The 21,293-nt window shown below is 45.5% G+C and overlaps 1 protein-coding gene across 1 annotated transcript; it reads left to right on the forward strand.

Moving 5' to 3' along the window:
- The first annotated feature begins 13,954 nt into the window (after positions 1 to 13,954).
- On the forward strand, positions 13,955 to 19,900 carry LOC147959069 (thioredoxin reductase NTRA). The gene is made up of 2 exons (XM_087534545.1): positions 13,955 to 15,140; positions 19,534 to 19,900. Exons 1-2 carry the CDS (start codon positions 14,096 to 14,098, stop codon positions 19,602 to 19,604), a joined length of 1,116 nt encoding a protein of 371 aa, XP_087390671.1. The 5' UTR covers positions 13,955 to 14,095; the 3' UTR covers positions 19,605 to 19,900.
- Positions 19,901 to 21,293: the final 1,393 nt, after the last annotated feature.

Below are 21,293 nucleotides of genomic sequence, written 5' to 3' on the forward strand. Positions count from 1 at the left end.
CATAATCTCATAGTCAAAGGAATATGTATAAGTCATGAAGAAAGCAATAGCAATAAAACTTAACGCTCATTATGCTAAGCTAACGGATGGGTCTTGTCCATCACATCATTCTCCTAATGATTTGATCCCATTCATCAAATGACAACACATGTCTATGGTTAGGAAACTTAACCATCTTTGATTAACGAGCTAGTATAGTAGAGGCATACTAGGGACACTTTATTTTGTCTATGTATTCGCACATGTATCAAGTTTCCGATTAATACAATTCTAGCATGAATAATAAACATTTATCATGATATAAGGAAATATAAATAACAACTTTATTATTGCCTCTAGGGCATATTTCCTTCAATGTTAAGTACTTTTTAATGATATATTCTCGTGTCATGAGATTTTGGTGTGCAGAGGCAAGCATCATTTTATGGTATGTCGTGGAAGTTAGTTGTTATTAAAAAATAACCGTGTTACACAATTGTTAAATACTAAACCTGTATAGAAATGTCAAACCACATGATTGACAGAATCAACGTGAGCATGTACGAAAAGGAAACATTGGATTTCAATTCGAGGAACTCAAGTCATAGGGAAAACAAATATGACTTAGTATGTTTAAAACTCTTAAAGGGCAGACAAAACCCAACATCAAGCATTTCAACCCCTTAGCCCATTTTTTTTAAAAAATTATCCTTGAACTAACCCCTCTATCATTTTAGGTGATGCTTAACATCAGCATAGAAAATGGAAATGAACAGTGACGGCCAAAAGCATCGCCTAAAATCAGGTCAGAACACACCAAAGATGCCGAGGGGCTACCCCGAGAGGAAATCAGCTAGTGACGGTCCCCATCACATAAAATGATCTTAGGCCACATTTTTTCCATCATGAGGATTTTCATCACTAGCAATCGCAAATTTTGTAGCGACACAATCATATAACATGAACAAACATCTTATCAGTGTTTAGTTCATACAAATACTAGGGCTCCTCCATATCACGGAGAACTAGCAAGGGACAATCAGGCATGGGGACACAATACATTATCGAGGTGTTCGTGTTAATGAAAGATGAATAATTTAACACATGTACGAATCCGCACTAGGGTTTGGTATTACAACGAGATGAATGAAGAATTCGATGTTGAGGACACGGATGATGTTGGTGGTGGTTGACGTCGTAGTGTCCATGGTCGAAGTTATGGCGTGGTGGTGCCCTTCTTTTGTTTCCCCCCTCTAGATCCCTTATAGAGGTGAGGTTTTCTGATTCTATTTCATGGCTTGGTGCCTCTCTATTTGTCCCATCCAAGATCTGATCACAAGAGGTTGAAATAGTCGACTAGGGGGAGGTGACGTTGCATGGTATGACCAGGTGTAGTCATACTGTGCACCATCTTGTCTTCTAGGAAGCCTGGTTTCTTCCCACTTGATCATATCTTCCTATGGAAGGCTTTTATGGCGTTCAATTAGCATATTTACACCCCAAATAGGAGTTCTCCAAGCAATGCTCGAAAGCTCATGCTTTTTTGGAATCCTACTAAAATCATGCAAAAAGGAGAGTGGGGTAAAATACGAAAAATCATACGACTAAGATGCAAACACAACGTAAAAAGTGATACAAAATGCACTCGTCATCTAGAAAGATTGTACTCAATGAGTGAATGTCTCAATGGGTCATGTCCATCACATAGACTGCACAATCTGTCTGGGCCATGTTTTGCCGGTGATGTCTTTGCTAAGCACCATAGGAAAGTTTTGATTTTTATAGGAACTCTCGTTCTCCGCAACTCCTTCCACCATTTCTCCTTCTTCTATATGTTTGAAGAGGATCCCAACCCCTTCAACCACGCTTCTCGTCAATCTTTTATCTCAACTAACATCATATGTGTTGTGTGGACAGAGAAAAATCCCTGTCGATCGTGGTGTCATGCCCAAAAGTTCGGCCAAGAACAACATGTAATGGGTATGTTTCAGATTATATCAATGTCCATAGGTAGGAAGAAATGAGAGATTTCATCTTCATTCCAACTTGAACCATCAGGAAGCATAATATCTCTAACAAGTTTGGGTGTGTCTTCCTTTATACGTGAAATTGGTAGTAGTGTTCTGTCCATGGCAACCAGTTGTCATTCCAAATGTTGGTGGACTACCAATTGCCAATCCTTATGATTAGCCCCTGTTTAATAATTGAGATGCCATGACCTCTAAATCTGAGATTGTTTTCTTCCAATATCATAGTCAAGTAGGTTGCCAGAAGGAAAATATCTAGCCCGAAGGATCCTTGCTAGGATTTTGTAGAATCCTCCAATTCGTCTCACCAAAAATGCAAGATTAAATAGTTTAGATCTTGAAAACCCAAACATCCCGCTGCTTTTGATTTGCACATGTCCTTCCATGACACCCAAGCCGGTTTCTGGTGTCCGTTTTTGCTGCCCCGCCAAACAATATGTAATAGTGAATTTACGCGGTGACAAAGACTCCATGAAAGCTTGAAGCATCACATGGAATCGGTTGGAACTGCTTGAGCTACCAACTTGATCATCACTTCCTTGGGACCCTTTAATTAATTTCCATATCCTCCCTTATACCTTAGGGCATCTCTAGCTGATCCCCTAAAAGCTATAGAGGAGTAAATTTTTAGTTTTACTCCTCTAACCGACACCTAGCCGATCTCTTAAACCGGTTAGAGAGGAGTAAAAGAATTGCTCATCGGCACCACGGGCTCCTATTTTTACTCGGCGCCAACCAGCCCGAGCAGAAAAGCCCCCTCCCTCAGCCGCACCCATCCCACTCCCGCACACATCTACTCCGACATCTCCCCTGTAGCCTCCGACGGCCACCACACGCCTCTGTTGACGCCCATAGGACCTTCCGCGCTCCTCCCCCATCCGTATTTGGCCCTCTCCTGCCACCACCGGTGCCTAAATCGACAGATCCACTTCCCTCGCCACCAGCGCCAGATTCGATGCATCGTGGTCACCAATGCCAGCGTGTTTTGGATGGATTTGCTGAAGACTAAATCTCCTTGTCTCCGCAACAACTCAGCGCCGCATCTCGGCATGTCCTCCCCCTCTTGGAGCTCAGATCTCACTCTTCAACCAGCAACTAGTACAGCCGTGTCTGGCCGTTAGCCGGGCTCAGAACTAGCCCAACAACTCGTTGGCCTCCTGTTGTCGGTTATCAAGTGTAACCACTACTTGCGGCAGGTGCTGCACCAAGTTTTAACCTCGCCGAAACATCTAATGTCGCTTGAACTACGTCGGTATTTCCCCAAAGAGGAAGGGATGATGTAGCACAACTATGGTAGGTATTTCTCTTAGTTATGAAACCAAGGTATCAATCAGTAGGAGAACAAAGCAACACTATGTGAATGGTAGTTGCACACAAAGAACAAAAACTTACAACCTGACGCTTATGAGGGGTTGTCAATCCCTCTTACGGGTAACGGTGTAGGAAGTTGTCAAGTTGACGGGATAAAATTGTGATAGATTGGATAAATAGAGCTCGAACAAACGCAAAATAAAAGATGCAAATAAAAAATGCAGCAAGGTATTTTTGGGTTTTTGTAATAATAGATCTGAAAATAAAAGCAAATGAAAATAGATCTCAAAAGCAAATATGATAAAGAATAGACCCGAGGGCCGTAGATTTCACTAGTGGCTTCTCTCAAGAAATAGCACATGGTGGGTAAATGAATTACTGTTGGGCAATTGATATAACCTCAAATAATTATGACGGTATCCAGGCAATGATCAATATATAGGCATCACGTCCAAGATTAGTAGACCGACTCCTTCCTGCATCTACTACTATTACTCCACACATCGACCGCTATCCAGCATGCATCTAGTGTATTAAGGTCATGGAGAAACAGAGTGATGCAATACAAACGATGACATGATGTAGACAAGATCTATTCATGTCGGAATAGACCTCATCTTGTTATCCTTAATAGCAACGGTCAATACGTGTCTTGCTGCCCCTTCTGTCACTGGGAAAGAACACCGCACGATCGAACCCATCACAAAGCACCTCTTCCCATGGAAAGAAAAATTGATCTAGTCGGCCTAACTAAACCAAAGATTTGAAGAAGAAATACGAGGTTATAAATAATCATGCATATAAGAGATCAAAACTCAAATAACTTTCATTGATAAATAGATCTGATCATAAACTCAAAGTTCATCGGATCCCAACAAACACAGCGCAGAAAGTGTTACATCAAATAGATCTCCAAGAGACCATTGTATTGAGAATCAAAAGAGAGAGAGGAAGCCATCTAGCTACTGCCTACGGACTCGTAGGTTTACAATGAACTACTCACGCATCATCGGAGAGGCACCAATGAGGATGAACCCCTCTGTGATGGTGTTTAGATTGGATCTCGTGGTTCTGGAATTTGCGGCGGTTGGAATTGTGTTTCGTCGACTCCCCTAGGGTTTTTGGAGTATTTGGGTATTTATAGGGCGAAGGCGGTGCCGGAGGCCACCGAGGTGGGCACAACCCACCAGGGCGCGCCCAGGTGGGTTGTCCCCCCTAGGGGCACCCCTCTGATACTTCTTTGGCCCATGTTGTTCCTTCTGGTCTGGAAAAATTCTCCAAAAAGTTTCGCTGCGTTTGGACTCCGTTTGGTATTGATTTTCTGCGATGTAAAAAACAAGCAAAAAAACAGCAACTGGCACTGGACACTATGTCAATAGGTTAGTCCCAAAAAATGATATAAAGTTGCTATAAAATGATTGTAAAACATCCAAGAATGATAATATAACAGCATGGAACAATAAAAATTATAGATACGTTGGAGACGTATCAACATCCCAGATGGGTGTTCTTCAAGTGCGAAGAGGATGGGGTGAGTGCTTGTTCGTAGGATTGTTATTTGGATTCATCGCAATTTGTAACTTATTGCTTGCTTAAAATTGTGTGTAGGATGGATGCAAGTTTTGGTATTGGAAAGAAGAGTACATCGATCTATTAATAGCGAGGGATTTACTAGATGTTTGTGCACTATTTGCTAAATTAGAGACTAGAGATGACGCAATCAATGTCCAATTTTGTGGAGGCAAAGAAGATTGAAGTGTACAAGCTCAAGAGCTCAAGAAGACGATAAAGAAAAGCAATAATGTGGGTAATGAAGATATAGAGAAAGTATTAAACGAACTAGTGGGAACAGTTAGGGCACTTTGGTTTCTATTGAAGTGTCTAATTGCTATTGTAGTTTTCTTTGGATCGTTGTCTTAGCAAAGAATTGGTGAAGTATGTACTCCGATGTATGAAGATGCCTTTCAATAAAATAGAAACAGTGAAGTTTATTTCAATGGCGGAAATTAAACTAATTTGGCAAAACAAAATTTTAATCCGCTAAATTTAGGGATCGGTTAGAACCGACGAAAGTTAGAGGAGTAAAAATACTCCACTAAAATTTACTCGCCGTTTACTCTTGTATTTTTTAGGGATTGGCTAGAGATGCCCTCAGATCATGCTTTGCCTCCAGGGTATTTAAATTTTTTGTTATTTGATCTCCCGATATTGCAAGACATGCCGAGGTATTTCTCGTTGAAGGATTTATTGGACACATTCATGATAGCCTTGATACCATCTTTCATGTTTGCTGAACAACCCTTGCTGAAGTGAATGGATGACTTGTCTCTATTTATCTGTTGTCCTGGAGCACTACAACAAGCCTTCAAAACGTCCTGCACTTATTGTTATCTTTCACCATGTGATAGTGTGCAACTTTTATTTCACCACTTGGAAGCCATTTTGACCATTGAAACATGCATCACAACACATAGGCATGTTGTAGGCTGAAATGGAGGTTTCTTGACATTGTTGTCAAGCTAAGGCGGCTCTGTGAAAAGCTACTTATTTAGGCCTCTTAACTAATAGATAAACAGTTTAGCTTTTCTGTTCTTCTGAGAGCCCTATGGTTAGGGAGAGAAGTGAGGCCATTTGAACTACAAATCCACCCAAAATTTGAGTGCTAAAATTGGGATGTGGAGCGTCCCTCCTTGTTGGCTTCCACCCCGCCGCCCATGGTCTCCCCCCCCCCTCCGCAAGGGTTTCCACGTAATTCCTTGTGTCTCCCCTTGATTTGGTGTTTCTCTTGCCATATTGCTTGCTGCTCAAGTGATTGCTTCCTGTTGGTGCTTATTGCACAAGTTTGGTATGGTTTATTTGTGTTGACATTGGAGGCATGACATACATGAGTTCCTTGATATGTTGATGATTATCTTGAAGTATTGATGTTGTAGTGAGCTGCTCTTGCAAGTATATTGTTGTGGTGAACATTGGAGAACTTGGTGCTTGTGGATTTCATCAGATTTCCTACATGCACACAAGGTGTTTGCTGGAATGCTTGGGAAGTACTAGCTTACTGTTTTGGCCGATTCCACTCCCCCTCTACGCTCACACACCATTTATCTGAAAGCACGTTGTAATATGTGAATAATAAGTGGTTGACCACTTGAGCCATCAATTGATGCCACTTTAATTTCATGAAGCAATACTGATTCATTGTGACTTTTTAACAGACATGAAAGACCCTCTACTGCAACTAAGAAAAGATAAAGGATATCGTATCCCCCTGACGAATTCCCCACAAGGGGCGAAAACTCTTCCGTTTCGACCAACGGAACAACACTTGCAAAGAAGTTGTTGTGACCATACACATCACCGTTTCAGCATGACCGTTTCCAAATAGCTCCACTTGACCATGTCATACTCCTACGTTTTATGCATATTCAACTTCAACACACATACATGATTCCTCTTGGCTTTATTCGTCTTCATGAAGCGGATACATTCATAAGCTGATATTATAATGTCAGCCAAAGTTATCAGAATCGAGATTTTGAATCGGATCAGAGCTCCGATGTAGAATAGCAAATGATAGCATCTTAACTGTCAGGATCATAGAAACATAGATTATATGAACTAAGATCATAGAATCGGAGGGGTTAGTTTGGATCGTAGTCATAGAATCGTACAACAAAATCACGATTCTGACAACCTTATTGTCAGCGATGATTCTTCCAAAGACAAAGCCACAAAGGTAGATTGTTCTTTAGATATGATCTTCGAGAGAATCACCTTTAACCCATATGACAAAACCTTGAAGGCAATTTAACAAAAAGATATTGCATGGAGTATTGGGCCTAAATTGACCGAGGTCGTCAATGCTTAACACCATTTTTTTTTTTTGAGAAGCAGTGCTTACCACCGTTGGTACAAGAACAATGAAAATCCTGTTAATAGACTCCAGTTCATCCTGGCTGTGCAGTATACGTAGCACCGCCACCGTAACTTCCTCAGCACACAAATCCAAATGACATTGAAAGAAGTGCGCCGAAAAACCGACAGTCCCAGGAGCCTTGGTCGAGAACATTTTTGAACAATGCGTTCTTGACGATCACCTGCGACTTGAGCTCAGAGACCAATGCATCGTTCATGCAGGTATGCTGTCGAAGACCAGCTGCATGGCGACCGATTCTTCAGAGGTGTACAAGTGCTCATGAAAGGCACCGCACTACGGCACTAATCTAAAAGTTGATGGTTCTTTCGACCCGTTTTATCTTTATAATTAGCACCATGATCGAGTTTGGGAACACAATCCCGCCATAGGGGTCGGGTAATCTTCTGTTTGCCTTTCATCTGAATAAAGGTGGCCACGATATCAAATCTGAATCTCGCTGGAAAACTCCAAACAAAAGTACGCTGCAGTGGAAAATAGTTCAGGAAATTCAGTAAGCATGCCGCACGCCTTTTCCCCTTTGCTGCTTTGTGCCTCCTTCACTCATTTCCAACTTTAGAAAGACAAAACGCCAGAGTATTATGGATGCTAATATTTTTAACTCTACTAGGACGTTGATCCGTGCAAAAGGAAAGACAAATTAAGAGGAAGAGTCTAAGAGACCATCATTGGTATCACCGGGGCACTGTCACGACGACAGAGTCCAAGTAAAAAAAGACAAAAGATCGCTTTACCAACTACTCTGCCGAACTACGTACTACCAAGCAACGAACTTTGACGGCAATAGCCAATGCTTAGCTTCGCATCCTCTATCTTCGTAGTGGAAGCTTCTATCATTTTCTTTTCCATCCGGCCAAAGACATGGTCTTCAACGGCGTCGTTCGGCAGAGTGGACGGCAATGGCTCATGTTTTGGTCATCTGATTCTTTCCCGTTCGGTGAAACAGTGTCAGTTTTGGCACGTCGGTAAGCTTGTTAGGTTATACTCGCTAGTTCTGTCTTGGCAGGTCGGGGATGGTTGTTCAGCCCTCCTTATCCATTTTTTCCGGGACGGTGACGTGATCCTCAATCCACCATTGCCGGCTTCTTCTGGCCCTTACTGACGATTTCTCGACCGTTGCATTTTTTTTTAAATCGAGGAGGACCCCCGATCTCTACATTTGGACGATGCATATAGTCCTTTTATTAATTATTCACACAAGACCTTACAAAGTCATACAAGATTAAAGCCATCGTCTAGGCAACATCTGTCGCACTTCTATCCAGTTGATGAAGGGATGTTGATAGTCTGGGTCTAATACCAAACAGACCTCGCAGACAAACCTAACATCTAAGATCTGAGGTCTCAACCAGGACGCCTGCTGGGTATGGGGCACCCACCGGTCCGGCGCACTCCTCAACTAGGACACATGCCGTGTATGAGGCCGCCGCAGTCACCTGCCATCAATCCATCTTCAGTGCCGTACTGCTGCATCTACCTTGCCTGGTCTAGCTGTCGTCAATGTCACCACGACGCCAGACAACACCATCATCCCGCGCTCGTTCATCATCACACACCCACCGGCGAGACCCCGCTGCTCCATGCCACCGAGACCCGCCGTTGTCGACGCGAGAGAAGGCACGCCACACCACCTCACGCCTCTTCCATCCAGCACCGCTCCACAAATGATGCCCTCGAGAGGGAACACGACACCGCAGTGCCGCCATCGTCCGATCCGGTGATCTTAGGATTTCTTCCGGAGCGGCACGAGCATGTTGACGATAATTGCTTGACGATGTCTTCATCAAGGTAACGACATAGACGCCGCCGTCGCCTGCCATGACCGGAGTCGACTCGGTTTTCACCGGCGACTATGTCTTCCCAACTCGCCGCCGGTGCTAATAATGGGATCCAATATCCGTCACTACGAGCCTAGCCAACCGCCTTCGATGGAAAAGGCAGCCACCACCACCATGACCGGGCCAAGAGACCCGGACGTCCTCGTGCCGTGAAGATAACACAGGGGGATCTCCTCTTGCCGTTGTCGAGACGAGGCGCGGCTGCAGTGGATCTCGATCTAAACCCCTCGGGCCCCGATCAGATCTCATCGCAGCCAAAATCTCATCCGCCAACGGCTGCCGAAGATCTCCTGGCCACCGCCACCCGATGTGCACTATCGTTGGAGGAGGAGGGAGATGGACGCCGCTGCCCCCACGCGTTACCGCCGGCTGAGGACTGCGCCGCCGCCGCCGCCTCACCACAGGGGTTTCGCCCCGCGGCGTCCTCAGCGACGGCGTCGGTAGTGGGAGGCGATGGAGGGGGAGGGCTGAGGGCGCTGTGGACGGGGACTCCCCGGGGGCGGCGCGGCGCCGCCGCCTCGGGGGAGAGAGCACATTGTATTCTCGACTGTTGCATGAATAACATTATCCTAACTCCAAAGATGTTTCAGAAATTTAGAAGCGACATCAAATTCCCGTCGCCTCGGGGCTGCCCCCCTCGAGCGTGTATCGGAGCTGATCGATGATTATACCGGTAATTGGAATGTTGATCTCGTTCGCCAAAACTTCCTCGCACCGGATGCCGATGCTATTCTGAACATACCTTTGGGTAGAACGGGCGGGGAAGACACTCTGGCGTGGGCACTGGAAAAATCAGGCAACTACACTGTCAAATCAGCGTATCGTTCTCTAATGACTCGCAACGAGCTTAGCTCTCTAGAGGAAGGGACGATTACAGACACTTCATCAGCAAATAAACAGTTGTGGTCTGTGCTTTGGAAAATACATGTGGTGCCGAAAGTAAGAGTTTTCTGGTGGCGAGTGCTTCGTGGCATCTTGCCGGACTCCTCAACCTTGAAGCATCGACACATTAAGCCCCTCGGACGCTGTGACATCTGTCAGGCAATGGATGAAGATTTGATGCATGCGCTTATTTCATGCTCGCATGCGAAGCAGTTTTGGATTGCGGCCAAGGAGCGGTTCGACCTTCAACTCCCTCGGCTGCATCCGTTAATGTGGGCGCGCGATATTGTGTTGGATCCTATGTTCACAGACGATAACAGATGCAAGATCATCACAATCATGCACGCTATATGGACCTCCAGGAACAAGTGGACTCACGATCAAGATGGATATGATCCTGTTCAGGCAATCAAATGGATCCATGAAACCCTATCTTTGCTGGAGTTACCTGTTCGTCGCACAAGGATGCAGGCGGGACAGGGCTGGAGACCCCCTGACGCGGAGTGGATTACCATCAACACTGATGGATCGGTTTTCCCGGATGGATTAACAGGCGGAGCTGGTGGTGTTGCCCGGTCCCATTTATCCTTCATTGGGGCTTGGTGCAAGCCGCTAGATGGCGTTTCAGATCCTTTCATCGCCGAACTACTAGCCTTCCGGGAGGGTGTGATGTTTGCTCAGCTTCGCGGGATGTCACATGTGATCATGGAGGTCGATAGCATGGAGCTGGTCACCCAATGGAACGCGCGGCAACTCTCGATCGGTAGCCGCGCCTATCTTACGAGAACTAGATGATATAGTCCTCAATTTTGTTTCTTTTTCGGTTCACCATGTCAGCAGGGAGTTCAATACTCCGGCTCACTCGTGTGCACAACGTGCTTGCTCTCTCGAGGCCACGGAGTGCTGGTTAGAGCAGAGCCCCGATTTCCTCCTTGTTAGCCTTCGGGCAGACTGTAACCAAATGATTCTGAAATAAAGTTCTAGCTTTCGATGCAAAAAAAAAGCGACATCAAATTTTGCTCACGGTGCGCCGACGGCGAGTGCAGGAGGAAAACAACGTCGATATATCATAAGACGGTTATGTTATTTTTTGCTTCAAGAATAATTTTGTAATTATTGGATAATTTAAACATATGTCCTTGAAATTCGATCAAAAAAGAAGTTCCATGTCAAAGTGGATCTCGATCAAAATACTGTGTTAAGCAAAAAGATGCTGATGCATGCATGTGAATAATTATGTTTTTTGCTTAACACAGTACAGACACAAGCGCTCATGTATAAACGCATACACTCACTCATATGAGCATCTCCGAAAGACAGAGCCGGCATATCATCTTGAGATTTTACGAGGTCATCGTAGACGCCTCATAATTGATGGAAACATTTTCTTCCACTGAACGCGTATCGCCAAAAATCCTAAAATAAATACGAGCATCAGGACTTAAACCTGGTGACATGCATGAGCATAGATATTCATATCATAGATGACATCAACGCACATGCCAAATCTTCATTTCTATCTCTTCTCCATTATTTATATATTAAGAGAAAACATAATGTTCTTTTTTAACAGTTTTGCTAAAGCACATCTAGATATGCCATAAGTATTGCACATCTAAGTCATATGTCATTGATCTTACATTGAGATTCATGTGAATATTTTTTTTCTTTTTTCCTTTTTCTCTTTATGCTTGATTCATTCATTTAGATGTGCAATAACTAAAGCACATCTAGATGTGCCCTAAACACACCCCTTTTTAATCCTTCAATGTTCACTTTTCACCTTCGTCCAACCCCACTAGGTAGTTTTTTTACGGGTTCCAACCCTTCCTCCCTCCGTCCCTTAAAAAAAAGAGGATAGACCACCGGCTTCTGCATCTGGATGATGCATACGGTCATTTTATTAATTATTCACAGAAACCATACAAAATAATACATCAGTCGGCCTAAAGCCACCATCTAGGCAACATCTGTTGCTACTCCTAACCCATTGATGAGGTGTGTCGAATATCCGGACCTAATACCAAACGAACATTGCACCAAACCCTAACATCTAAAACCGGATGCCCCAGCCCAGCCACATACCGGGACTGGGTCCCATACCAGACCGACGCACTCTCAAAGGTTGCCGCCACCATCTTCCATCGGTCCATCTCCAGAGCAGCAACTGACTCATCGACCTTGCCTGGACTGCCATCGACGCCACCACGACGCCAGACAACTCCACCATGCTGCACGTATCCGTCCAGACGCGGCCGTCGCTGGACCTCCGCAGCGCCATGCCACTGGGATCCGCCGTCGGCCTTGCAATGAATGAGACACCGCTCTTCTGCTTGTCCCGTCCAGCCAGCACATGCTCTAAAACGATGCCCTTAGGAGGGACAACGGCGTCAAAGGTACCATCGTCGTCTGATCCGATAGATTCAGATCTAGAGGTTCCCCCGGAACATCATGAGTGGGGTGCCACGACCTGCAACAACGATGCCTCGAGAAGGGAACGGCGTCATAGACGCCGCCACTGTCTGCCATAACCGAAGTCGGCGCAATTTTCACCGGAAGTCGTGTCCCCCAACCTCGTAGCAGGCTGGAACAGAATGGAGCCTCGTTGTGGAGACGAGGACCGTCATCGGCACGCCGGCATGGAGCCTCCAGTCGCCCCTCACCGGTCCTCCTCGCGCCACCGCCCGGTCAGGGCTGTACTGAGACGGATCTAGACAGGACGCCAGATCCGCAACCATCAGAGCCACCCATGCACACGCAGCCGCCACACCGCCGACCATGAAGGCTCCCATCGCCGCCCCATAGCAGGGGCTCCGCCCTGACTGGCGCCCCCGGTTTCCCCGCATGAGACACCGCCTCCGCCTCACAGGGTCCGCCGCGGCAACCACCCGCCCTGGATCTGCGGTGCAGAGCCCGCCGCCACCGCGGCCCTTGCCGGCGACAGTGGCGGCTGGGGTTGGAGCAGCAGGGAGGGACTGGCGGCTATGGATCTGGAGCCCCTGGCGCCGCCCGAGGGGAGGCGGCGCGAGAGGGGGAGGGGGTCGCGGGGAGGACTGAAAGCAGATGCCATAACCGGAACTAGATTATGTTGTGACCGTCCTAAAGCAAAGCTGTTGCTCTTGAAAGGAAGACTCTTCAATTCTAGACAATCTTAAAAATGAGAGAGACTTCCACTTTCCGGCCTCTTCATCAATTAAGGATGCATACATCTATTTTAGCATGAATATCAAGATAAACATGGTCCTTGGATTTTTTTTAAATGAGTATTAAGATATTTTTTGATGAGTGGTTTCACCGCACACCAAGCTTGATCCTGTCAATTCTAGGAATTGAACTCGGGTCGTTAGGCTGTACAACCACATGCCCAACAACTGAGCCAAGGCTCTCTTTGCATTAAAAAATGGGAGAGATTTTCACTTCCCGGTCTCTGCACCAACTAAGGATGCATACATTCATTTTAGTATGGGTATCAAGATAAACATGGTCCTCGAAATTTAATATATTTTTCTATTTCTATTTTAATATATTTTTCTTCCCACCTTGGTTGTTCCTCACTGATTTTTTCTGAAACCGACTGTGTCTTATTGCTTTACCAAATGAAATTATGTTCATTTTATATAAGTCAAGTAGTCAACTAGTGTTGATTCTTGTTAAGGAATTCTTCCTTTGGAAACCGATGTTTAAGAAATTCTGATTGAACTGACAACTTATGTATATAATCACATTATAATAAAAATGGCAGGTAAATCCTGGTATGACATACATAATATTTTATTAATACTTTATTCGTAGTTGTTTTACCAAAAATGAAAACGCACGTCATGTTATCATGTATGAACAGATGTGAAAATCAACAAACTAGCCGAGATTGAAATCCTGGTCGACATAGCTAGCCGTGTCGAACATTTGCTCTCCGGACTCAGGGAGGGCGTCAAGCGGCCGAGTAGGACCACACGTCGGCGACCCGTTGCATAAAGTCCCGCGCAAAACCACGGCGGCAGCGAAGCCACGCGCGCATCGGCCCGTTCCAGTCACCACCTGACACGGCCCGGCCCGACGACCCGCGCCACCGAAAACCCACCAAATCCCCGGCCGCCGCCGCCCGCCCGCACCCCCCGCCGGCCTTGATGCGCCTCTGCTCCAAGCTCGCCGCGCTGCTCCGGAGGTCCCGCCCGTTCGCCGCCGCCACCGCCGCCGCGTCCGTCTCCGCGACCGCGACCGCCACCGCCGCCGCGGCCGCCAACGGGATGGAGGAGGCGGCCGCGGGCCCGCTGCGCACGCGCGTGTGCATCATCGGGAGCGGCCCCGCCGCGCACACGGCGGCCGTCTACGCGGCGCGCGCCGAGCTCAAGCCCGTGCTCTTCGAGGGCTGGCTCGCCAACGACATCGCGGCGGGCGGGCAGCTCACCACCACCACCGACGTCGAGAACTTCCCCGGCTTCCCCGACGGCATCCTCGGCATCGACCTCATGGACCGCTGCCGCGCGCAGTCCGTGCGCTTTGGGACCAAGATCTTCTCCGAGACCGTCACCTCCGTCGACTTCTCCTCCCGCCCCTTCCGCGTCTCCTCCGACGACACCGTCGTCCACGCCGACTCCGTCGTCGTCGCCACCGGCGCCGTCGCCCGCCGCCTCCATTTCGCCGGCTCCGACGCGTTCTGGAACCGCGGGATCTCCGCCTGCGCCGTCTGCGACGGTGCCGCGCCCATCTTCCGGAACAAGCCCATCGCCGTCGTCGGTGGCGGGGACTCTGCCATGGAGGAGGCCAACTTCCTCACCAAGTACGGCTCGCGCGTCTACATCATCCACCGCCGCGACGCCTTCCGCGCCTCCAAGATCATGCAGGTACGGGCTCTCTCCAACCCCAAAATCCAGGTCGTGTGGGACTCCGAGGTCGTTGAGGCCTACGGCGGCTCGGACGGCGGCCCCTTGGGCGGTGTCAAGGTCAAAAACCTGGTGACCGGCGAGGTATCCGACTTCCAGGTGGCCGGGCTTTTCTTTGCCATTGGGCACGAGCCAGCGACCAAGTTTCTCGCCGGACAGCTCGAGCTCGACTCCGAGGGGTACGTGGCCACCAAGCCGGGCTCCACGCACACCAGTGTGAAGGGGGTCTTCGCTGCCGGGGACGTTCAGGACAAGAAGTACCGCCAGGCCATTACTGCCGCAGGATCAGGTATATAAAATGCTTTCAGACTTTTGTTTAAGTTGCCTTTGATGACGCTGCATTGTAGTTACGACTTGAAATCACTGTCAATCATGGGTATGATGTTTTGATAAATTTAGAATTAAATGCGTTCCTGCATTGTAGTTTCCCATTTATAGAACATGCAGATGGTTGACACATCTAGTTTAAATATAGAAATTTCTAGCGGCTTGTCACTATGTTAGATCAGATATTCTATCTACCATCTCGTTTTCAAGCATCCATGCTCCATTGAATTTTAAGTCGAACAGTAGGTATAAAACGTGATAATGTAGCGCCTCAGTGCGGCTTTTTTGCACCAAGCCTTAATAGAGATTCATATGCAAGGAATAACCAAATAGGTATCCCTTTCTGGAGATAGTGATTTGTGCTGTTCAAGTATAGTCTGGTCTGGGGTCAGGATCCTGCATTATTGTTCTTGGTTGCCATTGAATGATTCACTAGCCGTACCTCACTTATCATGATCTAAGGGAGGGGGATGAGGCCAGAGGATATGGGAAGAGGAGAGTGATGTAGCCTAGCCACTCAGACCACTGACTTTATGTCATTTTTGTTCCTGCCATTGTTGTCCCTTGTGGTGGTCATCTGCTCATTGTTGCCCACCACTACAGTTGGTAACTGCTTGACAAGCGAGAGAGGTATACCGGGAGGAGGAGGCTTCCTGGGAAGGCAGCACTAGCAGAGGAAGGAGCAAGTTGAGCATGGTAGGAACGGGTTGAGTGTGGTGATGGAGAAGGGACAGCCAGGCCCAATGAACCTCCGATTCATCCTCCTCTCACTTGTCCTTCTATTATTCCTTTTCTTTTCCGAAGACTTGGGGGGGGGGGGGGGGGGGGTCTGAGAAGGCGGCACCTATGGGAGGAACAAGTCAAAACGAGACAGGAAGGGATTGAGTGAGGTGGTGGAGAAGGGAAAGCCCGGCCCAGAGGACCTCTGATTCGTCCTGCTCTTGCTTCTCCTATTATCCTTTTTCTTTTCCAAAGACACTTGCCTTGTATAAGGTATCATTTAACTTTACTTGGGCCATCAACCTTGATTACTTGCATGAGGAGTCATCCCACTTTAGTTGGGTCATCAACCTTGATTTATTAGGTCACTCTCTGCACTCTATTTGCTAGCTTCTTGAAGAACACTGTCCACCTGCGATCCTTTTTTTTTGGCACCCTTGTCTAGCTACGTCGTTTTTGTGTAGCCTACCTAAGTTCCTAGTAATTATATTGTTGAGTATAGTAGATAATTTGTGCATTGATTTATGATGCATCAGCTATTGAAGATATGCCATGTTGAGTTATGATATTGTACTAGGACAATGCCTGTGCATTGCAATGGGGTATAAATATTCTAGTACGCTAGTTTGTGATTTACCTGCCCATATTAATGTGATTATGTAAATAAATGTTTATCAAATTCTGCCCGTGATGTACCTTATAGTTTGTTGAGAAGTTTGGGAAGTAAATTAAAGTGGGATTGGTTTAGAAGGTAAGTAAATTAAGGTGATTGATTATCATACGGAGAAGGTTGGACGAAGGGGTGGTGGGAAGAAAAGTGAAACACGGAACCTTACATTTTTTTTAAGTAGTAGAGATAGAAATATTGCGACACTTGTTGTAATTTGATGCATTGACAACTGTGGTATTGCTTAATGACAAGGTTTATTTATTGAGTCAACTAGAGAAATCTGAACTACTGGGCCTGCTCTTGTGATTTTTTGGCCCCTATGTGTGGAATTGGGGAGCAATAGCATAGTATTGTTTGGTATGGTGTTGCTATCACTAAATAATACGGATCAGATATTTTTCTTAATGTCTCCCTTCTAGCTGCATCCATAGTAATCACATGAAAATAGTTATGCTGTCATGCTTTCTTTGGGGAATAATAGGAGATGCTCCATTTTGGTTGTATACATAAAGTTGATCCCTACACTTTCCTAAGCCCAGACTGGAGTACCCGAATCATAGAACTTTGGGCATGTTTGGATTCTTTGTACAACTTGCTGTGCCAAGGAATGAAAAACTAGCCCCACATGATTAGTAGCTCAAGGTATTTGGTTATGTTGTCTTTAAAGTGTAAATGAGTGTTCATTTTCAGAAACATATAATATATATTTGATACTCTTTAGTGGACCACAGCATGACCACAGGCGAGCCCCAGTTTTGCTCCCCTCAGTGGGCTCATATTTCTTTGCACATGTGAGCAGAGTTTTCAACAAGGCCTAGGTGTTGGGTCAGTGGCAACCCAGTGCCTAGCATCCAGGCCACCAAGGTCCTTCCTAGGAATTGCACTGCAAGATCATGCAGCTGAGGCTGCTGAGCACTGGGCATTTTCTGTTCCCTTTAAGGAGGGTTTTGAGCTCCACCAAATACTAGTCTAGTAGTCTTGCTATGAGATTAAATGGGAGTTGGATGGGCTGGAGAGGGAACAAAACTCTTGCTCCACGAACCGAAGCCCGTTTGAAGTAGTGACGGAATGGCAGCAGCACATGTAGCCTATGCGTTTACTTGAAAGTAAAATGACCTATAAGCATCAGCATCCTCTAGCTTTTTCATAGAGTTTTCTCACTAGGTTTCTGTTTTCATCGTTTTGCCTGATGGGGGCTTTCCCCTAGTTCTTATTAGATGACCAGCCAGTACAAACGAAGTCTCACCGTACAAAGCCTTAAGAAAATCTGCTTACTTCTCATTCAGACCATGAGACTATTTTCTATGCCATTCTTTCCAAACAATATCTATATCAGAGGACTTCAACGAGCTTCGCGGGCAAATCCTAAGTTGTGATATTGTGGCAATTAATCTGAACATGTTAATTTGTTATATGTGGTTGCAAAAGTATTGACCAGTCATTTTAGATGTAGAATCATGTCACTGTTACACCAAAATGCAAGTGCAGGGTTTTAAAAAAATGCAAGTGCAATACACCAATGTGGCTGATTTTGTGATTACGAAGCATTATGAAGTACTTTTATTATAATTAAAAGCAAATAATCTGCAGTAAGGGCAGTTTTTTTTTTTGAGAAAACACAACATCTATTTTGGACTTGGTATGCTGGCTTCCTTTACATGGAATTGCAAGCAATATATAGTCACTTTTATTTTGCAAACATCATCTGTTCTGTCCAAGTCACCCAGTTTTTTTTTCTGAGAAACTTGCAGGAGCATGTTTTTTGGAAGAACTCGATGAATTTGGTAGATCCTTTTAGGAGACACTCAATGGGACTTAAGAGTCATACTAAAACTTTAAGCTAATAAAATATGGAGGGTCTGTTGTGCAATTTATAGATCGTTGTACGTTGATCTGGGCTGGCTAGGACTGTTTGAGTCATTAAATCTAGAGTATTAACTTTTCTCTAACAGTTTTTTGGGGACACTTTTAAGCATTGAATTATAAGCCACACTGTCATCATTGAAATCACCACAGCCACATTTGTCAGCATTGATTTAGTTGATTTTGTCAGGCATGGTATAGTTGCATCACTCTGGCACCTGTCATTTATGGTATAGGTTTGATGCCATTGTCCTTTATGTGAATAATTTGATATAAATCATTGGGCTTACTGTAGCAAACAAGGAGTCAGGCTCAACTTTCATGAGAATAGTATGATAAATAAGTTATGCTAACCAACAGAAATCATAGTAAAATACCAAGACATAATTGTGTTCTTCCATGTTCCATCACATGCCCTGCAATAAGGATGTGTCGACATTACAAGATAGAAGCACATTGTGAAACCGTGAAGCCTCCATGGCTTCATCTCTTTGATTATGGACCCTCTTATCTGGCAAACGTTCGCCAGGAGGGGTGGCATTTGCGAACGTTTTGATGGCATTTTTAGTTGTGTGGGGTGGCAGTTTCTTCAAAGTGACATGGCATTTCCATGTCGCTCTTAAGAAACTGCCACTCCGCACACAACTAAAAATGCCATAAAGAACATTCGAAATGCCACCTGTTCCCAGTGAACGTTCGCCATGGAACATTACCGTTGATTATTGGTTTAAAGTTGCACAATAAGAGTAGTATATCAAGATGTAGCATAAGGGTGCTGCCATTGTTCGAAAAAGTTGCCACAATATCCCAACCTGGCTATGGACATCAAAACTAACCGGCTTTATGAACACAGAACTGTGACATGCTTTGAGGGGACTCTCCCCTCTGCACATCACCATGTAACCATCATTTTTTTCTTTGTAAAATTACACCATAGGGGCCTCTCGCCGGTTTTCCAAAAAAGGGGCCCCATTGCATTCTCCCAATTATGGCACTCTTTATGGCTGCAGTATCTGTTCGCGATGCTTGTTTTGTGGAATTAGTTCACTATAGTGACGTGGAATAAGTTTCTAATTCGATGTTATATGCATTGGTGGTGTAGGTTGTATGGCTGCTTTGGACGCGGAGCACTACCTGCAGGAGGTTGGCGCACGGGAAGGGAAGACTGATTGACTATATGTGGGGAAAGCAGCTGGTAGTTCTACAAAAATTTCATTGGTGCCAAAATCTGCACTCTGAGGCGCAATTGTGATGAATAGTGGCAGCTCCTCAAAATCAGCAGATTGTTATTGGTTTTAGGCCACAAGTATATGATACGCTGTTGGAAATTTGTTCCTGTGGATGGTCAAGTTGTGCTGGCATTTTCACATTCAAAATATCTGAATGACAACGAATTTGTGAATCCTGATTACTGTCTCCTTCCTGTGGATGGAAGGAACATTTAAACTCAGGCCAATTCCGTTCTTTGAGATCATACTCCCTTTGGATTGGAATATAAGTCGGGCATCGGATTTCTGGTTCCCGTGAACTCTCTAAATCGATGACCTAAATGCTTGCGTTTGACTTAGGGGTGTTTGTTTTCAGAGACTTTTTTGTGTAGGGACTAGAAAAAGTCCTTCATAAAGACTTTTTTACCAAATGGGAAGGACTTTTTAGGGACTAAACTAGGCATTTGGGATTAAATAAAAAAGACTTTCAAGGAGTCTTTTTAGGACTTTTTGAGACTTTTCCATCAATGCCCCTCCATGCACTTATTGGCCCGCCACCCCATGGTGTTGTTTGATTGTTATTTTTCTATATACTAGGGGCAACATGGTCATTTAATAGCCTCTAAGAAGGGATTATGGACTTTTTAGTCTTTGGAAACTTTTTAGTCTCTGAAAACAAACAGGGAAGGACTTTTTAGGGACTAGGGACTTTTTAGTTGGGACTAGAAAAAGTCTTAGAACTAGAGAACCAAACACCACCTTATATTTCCATCGGGAGTAGATGAAATGCCCCCAATTTATTAGAGTAGAAATCATGGGAACCAAAATCTCTTGTTACTGGGATCCGGCTTGCCTGCTCCCTTCCCATGCTCCCATCCGTGCTCCCACCCCATCCAACGGTTGTATTTTTTCCTTTTTTCTTTCTAATCTAATCATCTCCCCCCTGATTTTAAGGGGGTGGGCCGGGCTTTATTTTGTTTCAATCAAATGAAGCCACGTATGCGGGAGTACGGATGGGCACACGGGAGGGGAGCAGACAAGTCTCGTCCTTGTTACTGAGCTTGAGGACGGAGAAGCCCAAATGATCTTCACGGATGTCCTGCTCTTCAGGGAGCCGCGAAGGTGGGGGTCAACCGAGAATTGAAATTTGTGGAATACCTGAGAGGACTGATGCCGATGGGGGAGGACTGGCAGATCAACGGTGGAGCCAGTACCTATGTTTCAGGGTGGGTGGGAGGGAGCCATCTCAATGTTGTTATGTTATCGGTAATTTCTTCTTTGAGCAAAAGTTGTCTTAACTTGTAGTAATTGCTTGAGTTATGGTTGGGATCATCACAGTTATTTTATAGGCTTGTATTGATCTATTCCTCCTCTCTAGTGTGACTATATTGCCAGACCATGGTTGTTCAAAGTAACACGGCCTCTTGTGGGAGCTGGTACGCTTCCTTCTACCATGACCGTGTTTTAAAATTGGGTTTTTATCAGTTTTGTCATCGGATGTCTAACGCTACTCAGTTTTGTCACTAAATGTTTTCACTAATTAAAAATGCCACTGTTCTGTTAGACACAAACTCAGAAATGCCATTTTTCATCGTTACCGTCTGGTCAATGCATGTTGACTGGAGGTAGATGACGAAACTACCCATGTCCCATT

Source organism: Triticum urartu, chromosome 7A (genome assembly GCF_056163025.1).
Source record: "Triticum urartu cultivar PI428250 chromosome 7A, HENAU_Tu73, whole genome shotgun sequence".
Taxonomy (NCBI): domain Eukaryota; kingdom Viridiplantae; phylum Streptophyta; class Magnoliopsida; order Poales; family Poaceae; genus Triticum; species Triticum urartu.

Bases quoted from the DNA above. Each gene is read 5' to 3' on its own strand.
- LOC147959069 (XM_087534545.1), top strand. From the start codon at position 14,096: ATGCGCCTCTGCTCCAAGCTCGCCGCGCTGCTCCGGAGGTCCCGCCCG. The intron at 15,141-19,533 runs GTATATAAAATG...TTGGTGGTGTAG, and splicing joins CATTACTGCCGCAGGATCAG to GTTGTATGGCTGCTTTGGAC.